The sequence below is a fragment of the Meles meles genome, chromosome 20 (assembly GCF_922984935.1).
Source record: "Meles meles chromosome 20, mMelMel3.1 paternal haplotype, whole genome shotgun sequence".
Taxonomy (NCBI): domain Eukaryota; kingdom Metazoa; phylum Chordata; class Mammalia; order Carnivora; family Mustelidae; genus Meles; species Meles meles.
In genome coordinates, this window is record NC_060085.1 from 6,173,348 (window position 1) to 6,194,494 (window position 21,147).

At 52.2% G+C, this 21,147-nt stretch overlaps 1 protein-coding gene across 1 annotated transcript in view; it reads right to left on the minus strand.

Moving 5' to 3' along the window:
* Positions 1–21,147, minus strand: part of MUC16 (mucin 16, cell surface associated) — a 112,945-nt gene that overhangs the window by 13,937 nt on the left and 77,861 nt on the right. Inside the window, exons 45-69 of the mRNA XM_045991473.1 lie at positions 21,051–21,086; positions 19,403–19,527; positions 19,136–19,203; positions 18,390–18,562; positions 18,242–18,277; positions 17,977–18,033; positions 15,918–16,039; positions 15,492–15,559; positions 13,730–13,902; positions 13,361–13,396; positions 13,035–13,097; positions 11,136–11,260; positions 10,836–10,903; positions 8,451–8,623; positions 8,285–8,320; positions 7,725–7,849; positions 7,463–7,530; positions 6,707–6,879; positions 6,565–6,600; positions 5,960–5,995; positions 4,257–4,381; positions 4,094–4,161; positions 3,451–3,623; positions 3,136–3,171; positions 7–131 (exon numbers count right to left, since the gene is read on the minus strand). Of these exons, the coding sequence (XP_045847429.1) occupies positions 7–131; positions 3,136–3,171; positions 3,451–3,623; positions 4,094–4,161; positions 4,257–4,381; positions 5,960–5,995; positions 6,565–6,600; positions 6,707–6,879; positions 7,463–7,530; positions 7,725–7,849; positions 8,285–8,320; positions 8,451–8,623; positions 10,836–10,903; positions 11,136–11,260; positions 13,035–13,097; positions 13,361–13,396; positions 13,730–13,902; positions 15,492–15,559; positions 15,918–16,039; positions 17,977–18,033; positions 18,242–18,277; positions 18,390–18,562; positions 19,136–19,203; positions 19,403–19,527; positions 21,051–21,086 (2,324 nt within the window). The remainder of the gene's footprint in view (positions 1–6; positions 132–3,135; positions 3,172–3,450; positions 3,624–4,093; positions 4,162–4,256; positions 4,382–5,959; positions 5,996–6,564; positions 6,601–6,706; positions 6,880–7,462; positions 7,531–7,724; positions 7,850–8,284; positions 8,321–8,450; positions 8,624–10,835; positions 10,904–11,135; positions 11,261–13,034; positions 13,098–13,360; positions 13,397–13,729; positions 13,903–15,491; positions 15,560–15,917; positions 16,040–17,976; positions 18,034–18,241; positions 18,278–18,389; positions 18,563–19,135; positions 19,204–19,402; positions 19,528–21,050; positions 21,087–21,147) is intronic.

The window sequence follows — 21,147 nt, forward strand, 5'->3', positions numbered from 1 at the left end:
TCTTACCAGGTGCTGCATGAGGCTGTCTGTGATGTTGAACTTGAGGGAGCCGGGACGGCCCATATCTGCCGAGTAGCGCAGGTTGTCAATGGTGAAGTTCAGCGTGAATGGCTCCTCACTGACCTCCCCAGCTGCGACAGGGGCAGAGAGAGCCAAGGCTTATGGGGACGTTGGGGTGCCCAACATCCACCCATGGTGGGGCTTCCAAGGGCCTCTTGTCCTCCACCCACAAACCTGAGGGTCACGTGTTAATGGGGACAACTCCAGCAGCAAGTAAGGACAGGTATAATGATTTGGGGGCTGGAGATGGTATTCCCACCCAGGTGCAGGAGTGGAGGGGGTCTGTGGAAACACTAGCAGCTTTGTTCTTCCCGGAAAGGAAAGTCTCCAACTTACCATACTGATGTGGAACCGGGGAAAACCCCACACATTGTCCTCCATGTGCTCTCTGCTCCCCCATCTCTAACTCTTTATCTCTCTGTGTCTCTGTCCCTCTATTCTTCTCTGTCTCTCTCTTACACCCAGCTATGCCAAACTTCTATGCATTGTATAAAAAAAATCCAACTAGGAACTGTAACCAATCTGTACCTTGATTTACTCCTCTGTAAGATAATGATTCCTAATTCAAAAGCTGTAATGAGGGTTGAACAAGTCAAATTCTGTAAAGTGCCTAAGCACAGTGCTGGGCACAGGGTAAACACTATGTAAATATTCACTATATAAAACAAATAAGCAAATACCTTCTGATCACTCACTTCATATGGAGCTTTTTACCTGGGTAAGTAGCTGGGGGCTAGAATCACCCACACTAAACAGAGGAGGAACCACAGTACAGAAATGGTCCTCTGCCCGGGGTTACGTGACTGGAGAGGGAGAGTCTGGGTCTAGACCCAGGTTCTCCAATCCCAGAGTCCTTGCTCATGACCTCCCCTGTGAAGACGCATGCTCCTGCTGAAGCACATGCAGCTGGCTCAATGTTCAATAGTTGGGGTGACCTGTGTAGACCCCAGGGGACGTGTAATAAATGAACATATGATACAAGTGAGACCAGAGGCCCAGTGGCTTGGATCTAGAATGGATAAGCAGTGAGCAGCTCAGGGTTAACTGTTCAGGATAAACCTTTGGAAGAAAAACTTACCTCTTCCCTCCCTCTCTTCTGTTCACTACTCCTTCCAAGCTCCCTTCTGTATATTCTTCCTTCTTTCCTTCCATCTTTCTTTCTATTCATCCATGCATTCATTCTTTCTTCCTTCCATCTATTCAACTTTTCTTCTCCCTCCCTCCATCCCTTCTTTCCTTTATTCTATCATCTGTCTACCACCTTCCCATCCAACCACTCATCCTTCTATCCATCCATCTTCCATGTCTCCATCCATCCACCCACCTTCCCATCCATCCATCCACGTACCCATGACATACATACATATATCCACCCACCATCCTTGCACACAACATTCTTTCCTGCCTCATTCCTTCTTTTCCTTCCTTTTTCTCCATTCATACCTCTTTCTCTGCATTCTTCTGTCTGTCCTTCTATCCTCAGCTTCTTCCATCTACCTACTTTTCCTTGCTTCCTTCCTCCACCTTTTCTTTTCTTCCATCTATCCATCCATATTTCCTTTCTTTCATACCTATTTCTTCTATCTATTTAGACATTTTCCCTTCTTCCTTTTTTCCCTCCATTCACCTTTTCTTCCTTCCATCTGCCCATCCATCTTCTGTCCTCCCTCCCATTCATCACTTCTTCTTCCTTCCCTCCCATCCATCCATCCATCCATCCATCCATCCATCCACCCTTATCTTCCCTCCATGTACATTGAATTGATCCTATAATGCTTCAGGAACTATTCCAAGGAGTGGATACTGAGCAACAAAACACAGTCAATGGAACTGACTTTAACTTATTTTTTCCTCTTATCATTTGGGAAAAATGGTTGTCATTGCACCTGAGGAGCCTGGACCCCCCGTGATGTTGGAAGGAGCAAGGGAGGATGCTGTGGTGTAACAGACCAGAGATGGACCCAAGAAGAGAGTTTGAGAGAGCTCCAAAAACACACATCTAATGCAGGGGCAGTTAATTCTTGAAAAAGCTACAAGGTCCTCACTCCAGGGTTTGCTAGGGATGAACTTGAACATAACAGGTGTACACCAAAAACCAGCATATCTTTTTAAAGAAGTTAACTGATGGAGGAGTGGGACTGTGAGTTTTTGGAGTCACAGGAACTCTTGGTTCTGTTATGTATTTGCTGTATGGCTTGGTAGCCTCTCCCAGCCTGAGTTTACTCATCTGTAAAATGGAGCTGAGCCACATGGTTGTAGCGAGGAGAACTAAAGGATAAAGAGCATGTGTTTTTGGATGAATTGTGTCTCCTGCCCTTCCTGTATACACACACACCCAAATTCAAGAAGCTCTACTCCCTAGTACCTCGGTAGGTGATTGTATTTGGAGACAGGGACTTTAGAGAGGTAACTGGGTTAAAATGAGGCTTTTGGGGTGGGCCCTAGTCCAGTCTGGCTGCTCTCGGTATAAGAAAAGGAGATTAGGACACAGAGGGACACCGGGAATGTGCGTGCAAAGGAATGACATGCCAAGAGGCAGCAAGCGGATGCCACCTGCTCGCCAAGGAGAGAGGTTTCAGAGCAACCAACCCTGTTGGCACCTTGATCTGGACTTCCAGCCTCCAGCACTGTGAGAATATACGTGTCAGTCATCTGAGCCACCTGGCCTGTGGTATTTTGCTTTGGCAGCCAGAGCTGATCAAGACAGTATGTAACGTACAGCATGGTGACCGGAAGGCACCAATTCAATACATGTTCACTGAAAACCCAACAGATGGTGCAACACTGATGTTGGGACACTCTCAGAACAATGGGCAGAGAGGTGAGTGGATGGATTAGAGAAGAGTTCCAGGGCAGGGTTTTAGGAGAATCCGAGGGATAACCACATGAAGGTCAGAATGGCGGGGGGACGGGCCTGTGAGATGCTCTTGCCCTGGGCTGGGACTCTCCACCAGAACCCAGAGAGAGAAGGGAGGAGTGAGGGGCCCTCCCAGGTCTTTCCCTCACTGAAAACAGGAGGTAAAAGGAGAACAGAGCGGGGATGGGACCCAGGAAACCAGGGCCAGGAATACTCACTAGTGGTAGTTGGTACTATGGTTCCATAGGTGTAACCTGCAGAGAGAAAGCCAGAGGAGCTAAGCCAGAGTCAGGGTGAACATAAAGGATTAGGGGAAAGGCAGGATTTAGGGGGACTTTGTAGGGAAAGCAGAGGGGACGAGGCAGTGGAGGGATGTTTGGGGAGGAGGCACTGTAGATGGCTAGTGCCCATGGTTATGTCATTGGAATGAAGACTGAACCAAGACCAGAGAAGAAGGAGATATACCACAGCTCCTTTTAGAGAAACACAAAACTCTGGCCAGGAGAGACTCTGCCTGGAGCACAGTCCCTCACCGTTGACATAGAGGCTGTCCCTGTCCAGGGTGAAGGACCCCAGCTGGGTGATGCCATAGGTCTCACGGCTCAGCTCCCAGTACAGATGTTCCCTGTCCAGCCTGGGGTCTGCGGAATCAGAGCGGATGATGCAGAGGATGTCCACTCCAGTGGCTGCTCCGCCCTTCTCAAGCCTGGGGAAGGAAGGACATGGGAATGTGGAAGGAGGGGTCCTTCTAGGTGTGGAAAGCAAGAGAGCTGAAGGCAGGAAGCTGAGAGGGGATGGAAAGGGCTGGCTCAAGCCCAGAGGGGCTCTCCAAAAGGTCTCTCATCTGAGACAACCCCCTTGCAACTAAGAACAAAAAACACTTTAAGACAAGACACTTTAAGACTTTAACACTTGAAGACAAGAGATAGTGCTTCTTCCAAGAGGAAAGCATTCACCTAAAACAAATGATCATCTCTGGATTCCATAAGGACAAACATGACACCTCATTTCTAAGACCTGAACATTCCCACCATGAGGGCGTGAAGAACACAGGAAGGTGTTACAGCGGGTGCTGGAGGCCAGCGATGCCAAAGGCATGCCCAGGAACTGAGCCCCCCCTGGCCAGTACATGAGGGTCCATTGGACCCAATGCATGCTTCCATCTGGGGGTCTCACCTGAGCGAGGTCAGTCTGCAGCCAGCGTAGAGGGGCCCGATAATGGTCTTACTGAACAAAAGCCTGAGCTGGTGGGGAAAGAAAGGGGCGTGAGCAGAAGGGCTGAAGGACTACAGGAGCACGCATGTGGCGGGGCTGATGGTGGTCGTCGGGGGACTCTCACCCGGTGCTGGAGGATCCTCTCCGTGGAGTTGAACTTGGAAGAAGCTGGGTGCCCCATGTCTTGAGTATAGTGCAGGTTGGCGATGGTGAAGTTCAGGGTGAAGGACACCAGAGTGGGGCCAGTGGCTGCAGTGGGGGAGGAAGAGAAAAATGTCCAGTTAGGACCACAGTAAGGACCAAGGGTGCCTGGAATTCCAACAGTGGAGCACCAGCAAGGGACCTAAGTATAGCCACGGACTGCAGAAGCTGAAGGAGAGAATGTTGCAGGATTTTTAAGGCATTGGGGACTTTCACTCATTCATTCAGCCAGCGTGTATTGGGTTCTGACATGTGTGAAGCCCTGTGCTGGGCTCTGGGGGTCCAAGGGTGAATAGGGCACAGTCTCCTAATATTGTGGTCAGGAGAGTAGCCAGACCACTATGCTTCAGGGGAGCCGGGAGGGTTTTCAGTCCCAGGGAGGCATCCAACCAACGACCGAGGACAGCTTCCAGGAGGAAGCATCTTTTCAGGTGTGACTGAAAGCACGAGTAAGAGGTAGGTGAACAGGGGCTGAGCAAGGGGCAGAGTGCTCAAGCAGAAGAATCACTCTGGGTATGAGCCTGACAGGAGACTGAGCAGTTGCTCTCAAGGGACTCGAATGTTTTCATTATGGCCTTGTGGAAGTATAGATATGAGCCCCAAAAGGGGGGCAGTGACTATACAGCTCAGGGATTTGGACATGACTTGTAGATAAGGTGGAGTCATCCAAAGAATGTCAACAAGACAGGAATTATGTGGACAGAAGTACATTGGGAGGGCCCTTGGCAGCTGCTGTGCAGAGGACTGTAGGAGGGCGGAATAGAGGCTACTGCACCAGTCCTACTGAAAAATGCCAGTGGCCTGAATAAAGGCTGAATGACACAGATGCAGTGAAAGGACTTGTGAGATACTATGAAGGGAGAAGAGATGATTTGGTGATGGATAGATGGGAGGTGAGTGAGAAGGAGGGTGAAGGTTGGCACCTGTGTCCCTGCCTTTGGTGATAAGGAAAAAGAGCAAGTTTGGGAGAAGGTGGTGACTTCAGGGTCAGAGACCGAGGGGTCAGGTGATGTCTAGGAGGTGTGTGGACCAAGGGTGAGAAGCCACTGTGTGGAGAGGGCTGGACTCAGGATTAGGCTTCTGAACAGCTAGACCTTGAGTTGTTAGGTGGTCCCTGAAACCCACAGAAATGGATGAGTTTCCTCGGGGAAACTAAGTAAGCAATAATGAGGGAAGAAGTGATCTTGAATGAATGATTTTGTAGAAATGATTTTGGTCCCAGTAGGACCTTCCTACTTGTGAACTTGAGGGATAGGGCAGAGAGGACAGGGGGAAGGTTGCAGAGGTCACAGCAACAGAGGGAAAAGAACACAAGGGATGAATCAAAGGTAGGTAACACCTATAAGGGAATGATGGCCGTGGTGGCAGCTCACGTCACAAACTGTGTGCCTGGCCCTATGCTGCATTCAGCCTGGAGTCAGGGCATCATCCTGGGGTGTGTTGTGCGGGCAGGGAGGGGTGGGCCCTGTGACCTCCAGCTCAGCCCGCACTTCCATTAACATCCTCTGGACTCCTTCCCACCCGGAAGGGTGGGGAGATCAGGAGGGAAGGCCTTCCTGGTTGAGCAGCTCCTATCTTTAGGGAAAGGGTGGTGGTCCCAGGCACACAGAGGTCTGAAATACTCACTGCTGGGGGTGGTGGCTGAAGCTGGATGGGTGGAACCTGCGAAGAGAGGGAGTGACAGTGAGGAGGGGAAGGGAGAGGTCCTCGATGAAGAGGCAACTTGGGCTGCTGGAAAGATGGCTGCTGCATCATCACAGCTAAAATTCTTTAAAAGGAAGATGATTATGCACTGGAAGGGGATCCAGGTCTGCTCCACTCCCATCTCCAGACAGACAAAGGACCTGCTTACAGAACTTGAAAATGTGAACCCCCGTGGAGATCTGAACTCATGCAGAATCCTGCAGCAGCAAAAGCCCTCTCTGCACAGGGGAGGCCCACAGCCCAACACGGCCCCCACCAATGACGCACACTCTGTCATTGTAGAAGCTGGCAGGGGCAGGGCCTGGGACCCGCAGCTATCTCACCCCAAACCAGTGCTCGGGGTGGGGACCTCGTCATCCTGCAGATGCCAGGGGCCAGCGCCTATGTCTGGGGCTTTAATGGTTCACCCGAGGCTGGGGGTGGAGCCGGGGTGCGGAGGGCAGGCAGCTGGCTCCTGGCTGCTTCTGTTCTAGGGTTGCAGAGGGACCCACAGGGTTGCAGAGACTTTGAAGCCTCTGGACACTCACCGCTGGGGGTGGTGGCCCGGGTCTGGCCGGTGTAACCTGCACAGGTAGAAAGGGTGAGGAGGGCGAGTAACGAGTGAGACGGAGGAATGGAGGGGAGGATGTGGGGCCTGTTGAGATGTGGACACAGATGGCAATGCCTCACCGTTGATGTAGAGACTGTCCGGGTCCAGGGTGTAGGGACCCAGCCTGGTGACACCCCGGGTCAGCTGGCTCAGCTCCTGGTACAGCTGCTCTCTGTCCAGCCCAGGACCCACGGGGTCAGGGCGGTGGGTGCAGATGGCATCCACTCCAGTGGCCGCCCCATCCTTCTCGGGCCTGGGGGGTGGGTGGGTAGGGGTAACAATAGATGGAGTCCCCAGGCAGGGCGCCTGGGACCCCTGGGGCAGGACAGGAAGGGGCCAAGGCCAAGTGAGAAGGCTGGCACCCACCTCTGGCCAGCCTGGGGCTGTGCACACAGTCAGTGGGTGGGAGGATTTTTATTAAATTGCAGCTCTGAAACCTGCAAGCTGGGGGACAAGAGAGCTCCTACTTGAGACAGGTGAAGAGCTGGAATTTGGGATTAAAGCAGGTGGAAAAGGCATGCTTGTCTTGAGAGGAATCCTGGGGACAGAACTGAAAACCTAAAGGAAATGCCCTCTTTGGTCAAAGGGAGGCAGGAGGGTATTTGGAAGGATGACTAGCCTAGGGTCATATCCTGCTGAGGGGCTCCCTAGAACCTGGGGACATGGGTGGGGTGGGGGGTGGTTGCAATCAGAAGAGGCCTTGGTCCTGGAGCCAGTGGTTCCTGAACTCCACCTCTTCTGAGGACAGGGACAGAGAAGGTAGGAAGGAAGCAGAGGGAACTCCTGGGGTCTGGGGGTCCTTGGGGTGGCCCTAGCCTGGGATTGCAAGGACTCACCTGAGCAAGGTCAGCCTGCAGCTTGAGTAGAGGGGCCCCACACTGCTGTTCTTGAACAAGAGTCCGAGCTGTGGGTGAAAGCAAGGGAAGTAAATAAGTGAATTGAGACGCAGGGGCTGGAAGGGCATCCGTGGGTAGGGCAAGAGTGAGGTGGGAGGGGCTAGCTCCCAAGGTCTGGGCTGGAATGGGGGGGCCTCCCATCTGTAGGCAGGATGAGGCTAGGGGGCGGGGCTTGCAGGGGGGAGGTGGGCAGCGCTCTCGCCTGGAGCTGCAGGGACTTCTCTGTGCTGTTAAATTTCTGGGAGCCTGGAGGCTGCATGTCCTCCGTATAGTGGATGTTGGTGACAGTGAAGTTGAGAGTGAATGGCACCAGCGGTCGTCCAGTGGCTGCAGCAGAGGAGGAAGAGATGAGTCAGGCCTGGGATGGGTACGGGGGCAGGGCCCGGGACCCGCAGCTATCTCACTGGAGACCATAGCAAGTGACGAGGGTCCTTGGGGACCTAGTGCCAGAACCACCCGGGAGGACAACCTGAGAGCGTCACACGCAGCAGGTGAAGATGGGCAGGATCCACAGGAGACAATCTACCAACTAACATTCTTATTTATTCAAGCCCGCCTTCTGGTACTTTCTTCCATCCCTCGACCCCCACGTGATGGTCATTTCTCTGTGTTCAGCCACCAGCACAGAGGTCATGCACAGCTGAATCCTACTGCAGGGAACTCCCAGTCTGCATCCCCTCCCGGACAGCTGGAGGTGTGGGGGGGGGGTCTGCTGCTTCCTTCCCTGATGGGGGGGGGGCCCGAAGACCCCCACGTACTCACCACTGGGGGCAGTTACTGGTGTCTGGTGGGTGTAGCCTGCGTAGAGAGGACAGGAGAGAGGGGAGGTGCTGAGATGCAGAAGGGAAAAAAGAAGACGGGGTGGGGGTGAAAGGAGGGGTGGACCTTGAGCTTGACAGCTCAGTAGAGTGCAGGGGCCGCTGCTCACCACTGACACAGAGACTGTCCTCCTCCAGGGTGTAGTGGCCCAGCCTGGTGACGCCATGGGTCAGCCGGCTCAGCTCCCAGTACAGCCGCTCTCTGTCCAGCACGAGGCCCGCGGGGTCGGGGCGGCGGAAGCAGACGGCGTTCACGCGGGTGGCCGCTCCAGCCTTCTGGGGCCTGGGGAGGGCAGGACCCAGCCGGGCGGGGCGGATGATTAAGATCCATCTGCAGAGCGTTCTTGAGGGGCACCGTTCCTGGGGTACCCTGGGGAAAGCTAGGACACAGTGGGGCCCTGTGGACGGGTCCCGGAGACGCGCCACCCACCGCTGAGGGAATTTGCTCCACATTCTGCAAACGGGGCTGAGCCTGGGCCTCCCTGCGCTTCACGATGTACTGTCATCACAGCACCAAGTCTCACTTAAAAGGGAATGTTCCCTTGTGAGGAACTTGCTGAAATCCTCTGGCCCCCTTCTGCCTGTGGGGGAACCCGGGCTGTGCACCTCACAACTCCCACTTCCCCGCACCCACCGCCCGCCCTGCGCATCCCTCTGCCTCCTTCCTTGCAGGTGAGCGTTTCTGCTCTGCATGCTCCTACCCCGAGGCTCTCCGTCTGGGCTTCCCGCTCCCCGAATCAGTCCTCCTGGCCCAGAGCTGTGTCTCCAGGCCACAGCGTCCTCCTCTCCAGGTATGAGCTGCCACTTCAGTTCCTCCTAGACCCACTACACTACCCATATCCCAACCCTTTAACAGTCTCTCTGGACCTCAGTTTCTCACCTCAAAAATGGGTATAATCGTGGCACCCAAGTGTGACGTTTAAGGTTTTCTGGATTTCCACAAATTTCCTTTCCATCCACAAACATTGCTTGAGCGCCTACTGTATTCAAGCTTTGTGCTGAGCTCCAAAATCTCCATGGAGGTCAAGAGCATAGACTCTGCCATCAAGAAGAGTGTCTGAAGACACTCTGACACCAGTCAGAAGACTGTTGATATTAGTGTAATTCTTACAGTAGTATTTGGTGCATCCCTAAGGGCTAGGGGAGTGTCTGTCACCATTTTATAAATAAAATAGTATACTATTAATTATATGCTTACATATAATTATATAATTCACATACCATTAATGTGTACAAATGTGTTTGCACATGTTTACCTATAATTAATAAAAGACACTCTTCTTGATGGCAGAGTCTATGCTCTTGACCTCCATGGAGATTTTGGAGCTCAGCACAAAGCTTGAATACAGTAGGTGCTCAAGCAATGTTTGTGGATGGAAAGGAAATTTGTGGAAATCCAGGCAAGGGGAGTGTAGAGACCACTTCTACCATGGGTGCATCAGCAACCTGGGCTAGGTCCTAAGAAAGAGGGCTTCATTCCATCCCTCTCTATTCTATTTTTGGAGGCATGAAAATGTCCTAGGGAGATGCTCAATGAGGCTAAACCCTCCAGGGGACCTCGGAATGGAGAAGCCCATGCATGCTGATAAGCCCTATCACTCGGTAAAGAGAGGCTGGGTAGCACGTCTCTGCACTGAAGGGAGCAGGAAATTGAAGGCTGGGGTGGTGGGGGGAAGGGAGAGTTCCTATGGGTCTTCCCAGAGAAAAGAAGCAAAGCAAGCTTAGTGGGAAAAGGCATGGACTTTAAGGAGACCGGGCTTGAGTCCTGGCTCCACCATTTGGCAGCCATCCCCTCTGGGAAAGTTCCTTAACCTGTGTGTGCCTTGACTTTTCTGCAAAGTAGGGATAATAGTAGTGATGGTAAGTGAGTCTAGGGAGATGATGGACAGGACGCATTTCATCCAGTGACTCTAACCTGGGGTGCTCTGCATCTCAGGAGACATTTGGCAATGCCTGGTAATAGATTTGGTTGTCAGAACTTTGGAGGCTGGGACGCTACAGGAATCAATCTAGTGGCCAAGATGTGGCTAAATATCATATTGTGCAGGGGACGACTGCCCATGACAGTAACTATCTGGCCCAGAATGTCAATAGTGACCATACATCCAGAACCCTGATGTCTGACACATGCTAAGTGCTTGCTGAGTGTTCGCCTTCAGAAATATTTACATGCAGTGTGGGGTTGGAGGTACACTACACTGGGGATTGCATCCTCTGTGGAGGATCAGGGATGCAACCTTTATGAAGGGTTTCGATGCATACTTTCCAGTTGCTATGTTCTGTCATTTTGTTCCTACGAAATATTGCATGGGAGATCTGAGGCTCAGGACGATGGGAAGGTCCAGAGCAGGGCCTGGGGACCCACAACCCAAAGAACAGTGGCTACGCCAGGCTGGGAGCTGGAAAGGGCTGAGGCCAAAGCGAGGACCCAGCCCTAAAGGACCATGGTAAGAATATCCACTGTGCCTCACAGGGCCATCTCCTGGGGGTCCCACCTGAGCGAGGTCAGTCTGCAGCCAGAGTAGAGGGGGCCGACACTGGTTTTCTTGAATAAGGGTCTGAGCTGTTGAAGGAGAGGGAGGTGAGTAGAAGGACTGACCTGGACAAGGGCAGGGTGGGGGTGAGCTGGGTGGGGCTGGCATCAGTTGGGAGGTAGGGAGAGGTGGGCGGGGCATGCAGGAGGTGGGTGGGGCATGCAGGAGGTGGGCGGGGCATGGGAGAGGCAGGTGGGGCTGGCATCAGTGGCTAGGTGGACATAAGTGGGTGCTGGAGGGATGAGTGGGTGGGGCTCTCACCAGGCTCTGCAAGATCATCTCTGTTTCATTGAACTTGGCAGAGCCCGTAAGCTGCATGTCCTCCGTGTAGCGCAGGTTGGTGATGGTGAAGTTAAGGGTGAATGGAACCAGGTCAGGGCCAGAGACTGCAGTGAGGTTGGGAGAGAAGCCATGCCCTGAGTCACTGCCTCAGCTGGATTTAGGGATGGTGGGACAGAGTCTGGATCCACATCCCTGGTGCCCAGTGTATTCACATCTGGTGCGAGAGCTCAGAATATCTCCGCCCCAAAGAGAAACTTTATTTTGTTATTCTGCTAACAGTAATGATATTAATAATGACACTAAAAATAGCAATAATAGTAAGACCTGATTTTTGGTAAGAGCTTATTCTGTGCTGAGAACTTTCCATCTAGGAACACCTGGGTGGCTCAGTTGGTTAAGCTGCTGCCTTTGGCTCAGGTCATGATTCTGGGCTCCTGGGATCGAGTCCCGCATCGGGCTCCTTGCTCAGTGGGGAACCTGCTTCTCTCTCTGCCTCTGCCTGCTGCTCTGCCTACTTGTGCTCCCGCATGCTCTCTCTCCCTCTCTGACAGAAAAATAAATAAAATCTTAAAAAAAAAAGAATTTTCCATGTAGTATCTCATATCCTCAAACAAACCCTAGAAGTGAATCATTTTACTCCAAATGACAGAGGCTGAAAATAAGTTTCAGAGAAGCCAAGTCACTTCCCCAAAGCCATACAGCTATTTTGTGGCAATAAGTTCAGATTCTAGAGTTTGAATGACTTAAACTTAAGTCCTGCCCATCCACTGGCTGTGTGACCTTAGAAAAACCCCCAGCCCCACATAGACCGGTCTTATGTCCCTCCTAAACAGAGAAAGAGCAGTGTCCACCTAAACAGAGAAAGAGTCGTGTCCATCTGCTGGGGTCAAGACCATACGTGTGAAGCAGGGTGTCCGTGAGTTGACACACAGTCAGTCAATACTGCTCTCACTGCTCCTTACACCTGCTTCCTCTGCTTTAGTCTCTGCCCTTGGGGAATTAGCCCTGGATTTGCCTTTGACTATATCCATTCCATTCGAGCAGAAGTTAAAGCTTTGAAAATTGTTCCAGAATGTACCACTGCATCTAATCTCACCAACTGACCCCATAGGTCCCTAAAGCCAACAGGGTCACAATTTGGTCCCTGGCAGGCCACCCATGTGACCACGAATTCTTTACCTCTGTGGACCTGCACCCTTGGTGTGGTCTCGTAGCCCCTTCCATGAACAGGTGGGAGTCTGTTTCTCCACCTTCTGACTCTGGCTTGGCCCTGACTTGCTTTGGCCAATGCGACAAGGGAAACGTGATGCAAGCAGAAACTTGGGAAGTGCCTGTGCACCGAGGCTTGCCCTCTCCTGCATCTAGGAAGCCCACAACCAGCAAATGAAGGTGCCAGAGCTAGTCTGCAGGATGGGGAGAGGCCACCTGAAGGAGACGGAGGCACCCCAGCCATCAGTCAGGCCTCCTCCAGCACAGAGTCACCTAGCTAAGCTTCAGGTGACTGCAGACACATAAGGGAGGCTGGTTCAGATGAGACGAACTGCTCTGCTGACCTATATACTTGTGAGTAGCAGTAGACGATTGTCTTAATTCAGTAGATGTGAGGGTCGTTCTGTTATGCAGTAAGCCCAGCTGATACGAAACCTTCACAGAAAGCAAAGGGGTCATTAAAAGGAGTCACTGCTTCAGCCTGGGTTGGAAAAGCTAGTCACAGAGCTCCCCAAACCTAGGGATGGAGCTGGACTGGTCAGTGACAAGGGCATGGTCCGAGGACCATCTCCCCCACGCTGTCTCCTTGCATACTCTCTTTCCCTTCTCATTGCAAAGCACGGAGGTGTGTGTGTGGGAAGGAGGGAACCACGGAGAGAAGGCTCTTACCTGTGGAGCTGGAGAAGAAGATTGGAGCTGCCGAGGTTCCTGAAGGCATGGAAGTCACAGGAACTGAGGAGGAAGCAGTAGAAGAGATGAGGAAGAGAAGGAAGGAAGAGAAGAAGAGGGAGAGATGGGGCCCCATCTTCTTGGAGATGCCAGAGGCAGGGGTGCTTGATGCCCAGCCAGAGTCATGGAAGGCAGAGGTGGGGGAAGGCAGTGACCAGGCAGCTAAGGCTCCCTTCCTCCCAGAAGCCCTGGGCTTAAGGCAGAGGGAGCAGCTGTTCCCACAAGGTATGGGGGGGCATGGAGCCATCCAGGATTTGAGCACTTACCACGGGGGATGGAGGTCGGTGGTGGTCTGGTGTAACCTGCAGGGGGTGGATAAAAGGGAGGTGGGATGTTTGAGAGGCTTAAGCGGGGGATGAAGGGGTGGTGCCATTGGTGGAAAACAGTTGCCACCAGGAGGTCCTCTCCCTGCCCTACAGTGGATGGTGCCTCCTATAACATTTTTCTGACCTCCCACCTCCCTGTGGGTGATGTAGCTCTTGGTAGGGAAGGGGGATCTCACAAGGAAAGGAAGAATGAGGAGAGAAAAGTCTAGAGGCAGGCATGGATGTATCCCTCTGGCCAGAGCCCAGAGCACCAAGAGAACAGTCCATCTGGGGTGCAGGACAAGACCCCTGTCACCACCAGATGCTCACCGTTGACATAGAGACTGTCCCTGTCCAGGATGTAGGAACCAAGCTGAGTGACACCATGGGTCTGGTGGCTCAGCTCCCAGTAGAGCTGCTCCCTGTCCAGCTGGAGACCCGAGGGGTCAGGCTGGTAGGTGCAGACAGCGTCCACTCCAGTGGCTGTCCCACTCTTTTCAGGCCTGGGGGGAGGAGGACATGGGTACGGGAACAGGACTGAGGGATATCCCTGCCGGGACATCCTTTCATCAGCCCACTTGTATGTGAATGCCTGCTTATCTGCTCTCCTGGTCCAGACATGCGCCGATCCTAAGAGAAGGGGCATCCTTGTGCAACAAAGGACCAGAGTGGGCATTCCAAAGTCAGATGACCACCAGTTCAAACCTTCGCTCTGTTACTTACTGAATAATCCACGTAAGTGTGTCTAACTCGGCTCTCCCACCTTTGCAGCATGGATAGTGGTCTAACCCTATTGCTGGAATGTCTTGAGGTTCAGAAATGACTGACATACCACACCTAGCTCTGTTGCCAAATACCCATTAATTAACTGTTTAATAAAACAAATATTCACGGAGCCAAACACTGACAGCCCCAGCACTGGGGAACAGCTCGGCACAGATTCATCAGCTCTTGAAAAGCTGATCCAACCCAATTTTTGGACCTGAGCACCTGAGCATGAGAAGCTGCACAGCAAAGACCCCCACCCACGGCCCACCTGCTTCCTGTATTCCCAGCTATCTGAGGGGAAGGAGGCAGGAAAAATTAACCCTGAAGGGAAAACCTGGGGGATCCAGCAGGTCACACTGCCAAGGATATTACTGGGGAGAAACAGAGTATCCCTTGCACGATCAGCAGTGGCCTCGAGCCAAGCTGCTTCCAGCTCTGGTCTCCTAGAAACTTGATAAAGGTGCAATGTCAGTTGTGTTTCCTGGTGATGTTGCTTATGGTGAAAATGACCGCGTCTTATCTGGGAGGGCGGAAAATGGACAAGAATACCTTGCAGGAGACTCTAGCCTTGGGCTTCCTTAGGTATGGTAAACCTCTTAACTGGTCAGGATGCTTACAAGAGATATTGGTTAACTTTTGGGACCTAAGACATGTTAGGCATCTATCCACTGAGGTCACTTTCCCCCTTTTTAAAATTTTAATTTAATTGTTCAGATTTAAGTTAAAGTTAACATATGGCATATTATTAGGTTCAGGGTAGAATTCGGTGATTCATCAGTTGCATGTAACACCCAGTGCTCATCCCATCCTGGGTCCTCCTTAATGCCCATCCCCCAATGACCCCATTCGCCCACCCCATCTCCCCTCCAGCAACCTCCACTGAGGTTGTATTTCTTTGCACATTAACTGTCACCCGGATGCCAAAAGAACAGTCCTTGGACTGCCAAGAAGGCTCTTACAAAAAAAAAAAGAATGTCCTGTGCTACCCGCTGACATGTCCTTTCCTGTCTGTGTATGGCCCTACTCAGGTCACATAAGCCTGATTCTCTGATTGGGCTTAAGGTAACCTAGAGAGGGGAGCGCAGGGGACTGCCACCAGAGCTGGGAACTGTGTGAGACCAGCAAGGTGCCTGGATATGGTATCTAAGGGAGTGCTTACTCTCGGGGCCGTGCAGAGGCAGGGCTAACCCTGAGGGTGAGAGGTTCCTTCAATTCTCTGCCCTAGGCTCTCGCTTGCTTCCCTAGTCCGGGCCCCTGGCCAGTCCAACCCAACAAGCCCACACCTGCCTGCACCTCCTAAGTCCAGACAAAGAGGAGGTCTCACCTTAGCATGGTCACTCTGCAGTGAGTGTAGAGTGACCCAATGCTGCTGTTGGCAAACAAGGGCTCGAGCTGAGGAGGAAGAAGCGGGTGAATGAAAAAAAAAGTGGAAAAGCAACGAACCATTTTAAAACATGAGATTTTCAGATAAAACAGCAGCTCCCCAATCATCTCAGTACGACACTGAATTCTCAGAAGAACCCTTTGGGATCAAGGTTTCTCTTGTCTCTGTGTACAGAGGAGGAAATGGTACCGAAAAGGCAAGATCGTGACTCCAAAGGGACGTCACTGGCCTGTGGCAGTTCCAAGTTTTGAACCCAGAAACAGTCTGCCCTTCAAGCTCTCTGTACCCTCCAAAAGGGTAGTAAGGAAACTCAGAGAGGGTGGGGAGGGAGTCGGAGAAGAGGGATGGGTAGAGGAGGGCTCTCACCAGGCCTTGTAGGATTGACTCCGTGAAGTTGAACTTCGCAGAGCCCGGCCGCATGGCCTTCGTGTAATGCAGGTTGGTGATGGTGAAGTTGAGGGTGAAGGGCACCGGGGCAGGGCCAGCAGCTGCAGTGGGGCAGGAGGAAAGAGAGGCCATGCCCTGAGTCAGGCCTGGACCAGAAGTGGGGCAAAGGCCCCCGGGACACAAGCCCAAGCCTCCAGAGGACCCCATCATCTCGGGGATACCAAGGAGAGGCTGCCCTCTCCTGGGACTCCCTTGAGTCCCCTCTGAGCCTGGAGATGGGGGGTGGGGGGTGGGGAGTGGAGGTAGTGGTTTGTTCTGTCACCCATGGTCTCTTGCTTTGGCCACACAGGGAAACGGAAGATGCTGGTGTCTGGGTGTTACACAAAGAGCCAGACATGGTGTCTGCCTTTGGGCCCTGGGGTATATTTAATTCTTCACAGTGGGCTGGGACCCGTGAGCTCAAAATTCTGCCAGGACAAAACTCAATTTTTTTCCCCCAGCTGCATATATCTCTTTATTTTTTTAAAAAATTTTATTTTCTGTTTTCAGTGTTCCAAGATTCATTGTTCATGCACCACACCCAGTGCTCCCTGCAATCCATGTTCTCCGTAATACCCGCCACCAGGCTCCCCCATCCCCCCACGCCCTCCCCTCCAAAACCCTCAGTTTGTTTCTCAGAGTCCACAAACTCAAATTTTTATATCCAGGTGTGTGTGTGTGTGTGTGTGTGTGTGTGTGTGTGTGTGTTTTAAAGATTTTATTTATTTGAGAGAGAGTGAGCAAGCAAGAGAGCGTACAAGAGGGCAGAGGGTCTGTGGGAGAAGCAGGCTCCCCACTGAGCATGGAGCCCCGATTGCTCCTAGACAGGAGGATGTCTTTTCTGACCACTCCCTTCCCCTGGAGTCCCCTTGCCCTTCTCCCCTTTTGAATAGGGATCCCCCCCGCCCCGTCCCTGCAGAAATCCCTCAAAACCCCTACTTGGGGTTGGACTGGAAGAATAGGTGAGAAACCCATAGCTCAGGACCATAAGACTATCTTGGCCTGACTACCAGGACCCCTTTGAAGACCACCCCCTCCCATCCAGACAGGTTCAGCCTTCAATGCTGAGTTTGAAAATTTGCCTCAGGAATAATTTGCCCACTAACAATTTTTTCCCCAATGTATTCATTTAATAAGACTTACTTTGTGAATAATTCCTTTCAAGAATATTCTTATACAAGACAAAATCAGAGAGGGAGACAAACCATAAGAGACTCTTAACTCTAGGAAACAAACTGAGGGCTGCTGGAGGGGACGTGGGGAGGAGAGTGGGGGGACAGGGTCACTGGGCGATGGGCATTAAGGAGGGTACAGGACTTAGTGAGCACTGGGTGTTGTATGTAACTGAGGAGTCACTGAATTCTACCTCTGAAACTAATAATACACTATAGGTTAATCAGCTGAATTAAAATAAAATAAAAGTAGAAATAAAAAAAGAATATTCTTACTCAAAAGTATAGTTACAGCAAGCAGGCAAAACCACCTTCTGTTCTGTTGTCTTTAAAAATCAATGTCCTAATAAAAACAGGGTGGTACGTGGCATTATTCTAAATTTAGACACTAAAAGGACAATCAATATGGAAAGCTTGACTAAATCCTGGTTTGAAAAAAGCCACAAGTGGTTGGTAAATCAGTTAACTGGGGACACTGAAGAAGAATCGATCCTTTACTGAGTTGGCTTTGGCAAACTGGCCACGGGACAAATCTATTATCAGTGAACCAATCTGTACTCTACTTTCCATGGGTTGCAGGATGATTGGGAAGTCAAGGGTCACCTATAGGTTTCAGACAGGTTACAGAGAATGGCTCAGAACTCCCAGTGCTGGGAGTGGGATTTTGGTGTTCAAGAAATCCCCAGGACCTGGGTAGCACCCAGCAGATTCTCAAGAGTTGGCCTTGGGCTCCCCCAAGAGATGCCACCCATTCTACTTCTCCTCCCATGTCCTGGGATTAGGGCCCAGCAGTAGTTGGGAGCCTCTTCAGAGGAGAGAATGCCTACCTGTGGGACTGGAGAAGGAGGTTGGCACCCCTGCAGAAACTGTGGCCACCATAGAAGCTGGAGAGAAAAAACCCAGGAGCTTGAGGGTGGGGATCCCTCATCCTGGGGATATCAGCAAGGGGGTGGTCATGCCAGGGAATTTCTTGGGCATAGGTCCCTGTTCACCCGAGGCTGGGGGTGGAGCAGGGTTGTGGAGGGCAGGCAGCTGGCTCCTGGCTGCTTCCATTCTAGGGTTGCAGAGACTTTGAAGCCTCTGGACACTCACCGCTGGGGGTGGTGGCCCGGGTCTGGCCGGTGTAACCTGCACAGGTAGAGGGAGAAAGGGTGAGGAGGGCGAGTAACGAGTGAGACGGAGGAATGGAGGGGAGGATGTGGGGCCTGTTGAGATGTGGACACAGATGGCAATGCCTCACCATTGATGTAGAGACTGTCCGGGTCCAGGGTGTAGGGACCCAGCCTGGTGACACCCCGGGTCAGCTGGCTCAGCTCCTGGTACAGCTGCTCTCTGTCCAGCCCAGGGCCCACGGGGTCAGGGCGGTGGGTGCAGATGGCATCCACTCCAGTGGCCGCCCCATCCTTCTCGGGCCTGGGGGGTGGGTGGGTAGGGGTAACAATAGATGGAGTCCCCAGGCAGGGCGCCTGGGACCCCTGGGGCAGGAAAGGAAGGGGCCAGGGCAAGTGAAAAGGCTGGCACCCACCTCTGGCCAGCCTGGGGCTGTGCACACAGTCAGTGGGTGGGAGGATTTTTATTAAATTGCAGGTCTGAAACCTGCAAGCTGGGGGACAGGAGAGCTCCTACTTGAGGCAGGTGAAGAGCTGGAATTTGGGATTAAAGCAGGTGGAAAAGGCATGCTTGTCTTGAGAGGAATCCTGGGGACAGAACTGAAAACCTAAAGGAAATGCCCTCTTTGGTCAAAGGGAGGCAGGAGGGTATTTGGAAGGATGACTAGCCTAGGGACTGAGGGGCTCCCTAGAACCTGGGGACATGGGTGGGGTGGGGGGTGGTTGCAATCAGAAGAGGCCTTGGTCCTGGAGCCAGTGGTTCCTGAACTCCACCTCTTCTGAGGACAGGGACAGAGAAGGTAGGAAGGAAGCAGAGGGAACTCCTGGGGTCTGGGGGTCCTTGGGGTGGTCCTGGCCTGGGATTGCAAGGACTCACCTGAGCAAGGTCAGCCTGCAGCCTGAGTAGAGGGGGCCCACACTGGTGTTCTTGAACAAGAGTCCGAACTGTGAAGGAGAGGGAAGTGGGTAGAAAGTCTGAGAGGTGGAGAGCAGGGTGAACATGAGATGGGTGGGGCTGGTGCCAGTGGGTGGGGCTTGAATAGGGCGGCACAGGCGAGGTAGGTGGGGTCTCTGTGGGCGTGGCAGAGAGCCCGGAGGTGCTGCTTCTGCGGACAGGGAGGAGTGCTGCGACCGGGGCACTCACCAGCCGCTGCAGGTTTCTCTGGGTGTTGTTGAACCTCCAGGAACCAGGGCGACTCATACCTTCCTGGTGGTGCAGGTTAGTGATGGTGAAGTTGAGAGTAAACGGCACCAGGGCAGGACCAGTGGCTGCAGTGCAAGCGGGAGGAAGACGCCAGAGAGCCTAAGTGTGGGTCATCCCACATCTGTCTCTTCAAGCACTGGCGAGGGGTTTCCTTCCAGATGGGCAGTTTCCATAGGAAGGAGATCCCAGACATTAGCATTACGTGAGGGGCTCTGGGAATGAGTGTGGAAAATTGACGTGGAATTGATGTGGAAAACAATGGAGGTAAATGCAGCCTTACACAGAAAGCAGCTGGCTAAAATTCTTGACAGATATCCCCTTTTTCTGAGGGTTTTTTTAATACAATTTTTTTCTGTGAGATCCAATTATTTACTGATTTTTAAAGATTTATTTGAAGAAATACATGGCAGTGTGTTTGGGTCAGGCCCTGTTTTAAATGCTTCACTTAAATTTTAACCCATTTAAGCCTTGAGGTAAACCCTTCAGAGGGAGATAGTATTCTTATCCCCATTTCACAGATACAAATACTGAGCCGAAGGATCGTTAAAGAATCTGCCTGCAGTCACACAATCTATAAAGGGCAGAGCACAGTTCAAACCTGGGTGTTGTGGTCACAGAGTCTATGCTCCTAACCCATCCACCCAGGCACTAAGGGCGGGTCCACACAGTCACCTGCTCACTCTGGCCTGAGTGAGTGGTCAGAACACCTTCAAGAGGCCTTAGCTGCTGAGTAACTAGAAACTCAAGTAAGACAGCATTAGTAATGATGGGTCATCCAGGACCCACAGTAGGGTCAGTGGGTGATCTCAAAATCTACCTTGGGCCACTGAGATGCCAAGAATGGGAAGTTAGCCCTTGGCCCAATCAGAGTCTGCCCAATCGGAGTCTTAACAGGGACTTGTAAGAGGGCATTTTCAGGTACACATGTAGCTCATTCTGCTCCCTTCTTTCTTGGAAATGAAAAACAAGTACTCGGGAGAGAGGACCCCACCCCCCCGCCACACCTGCAGAACTCACCCCACAATCATGCTGATTGTAATTCAATTCTTATTTGTATACTCAAGTCCTTATTCTCTTTCTTGCTGGAAACCCATCAAAGACTAGGGTCCTTTCTGTTCTGTTCACTGCTGCCTTACCAGGACCCTTCACCTAGTAAGGGCTAAATGAATGCTTGAGTGAAAGAATGAATGAATGAATGGGCATGGTACTCCATGTGATACCTCCCACTGGCCAAGTGCAGGAGACCTTTGCAAGAGAGGAATGACACAGAGGAAGCTCCTACCTGTGGGGGCAGGGATGGGGGTCGCTGAGGTTGCTGGGGATATGGTAGAGGCTGGTGAAAAAAAACCACAGTGAGGCAAATATGGCAGGAGGGAGTGCCTCCCGGATGACATAGGGCCCATTGTGGGTCCATGAGACACTCCTCAGGCCTGGGCCAGGCTTGTCTTTTCTGATCCTGGGAGTGAAGATGGGGGAAACCCTGGAGCTTTCCAGGCTCCTTGTGTCCCTGGGGACATGGGGTAGGTATAGCAAGCAGGAGAGAGGGGCCCCAAGGCAGAGCAATGCTAGGGCCTAAATTACTACTCACTGCTGGGGTTGGAGGTCAGGACCTGATGGGTGTAACCTGCAGAATGACAGGGAGAGAAAGTATGAAGAGTTTTAAGGATGGGGGAAGGAAGGGACAG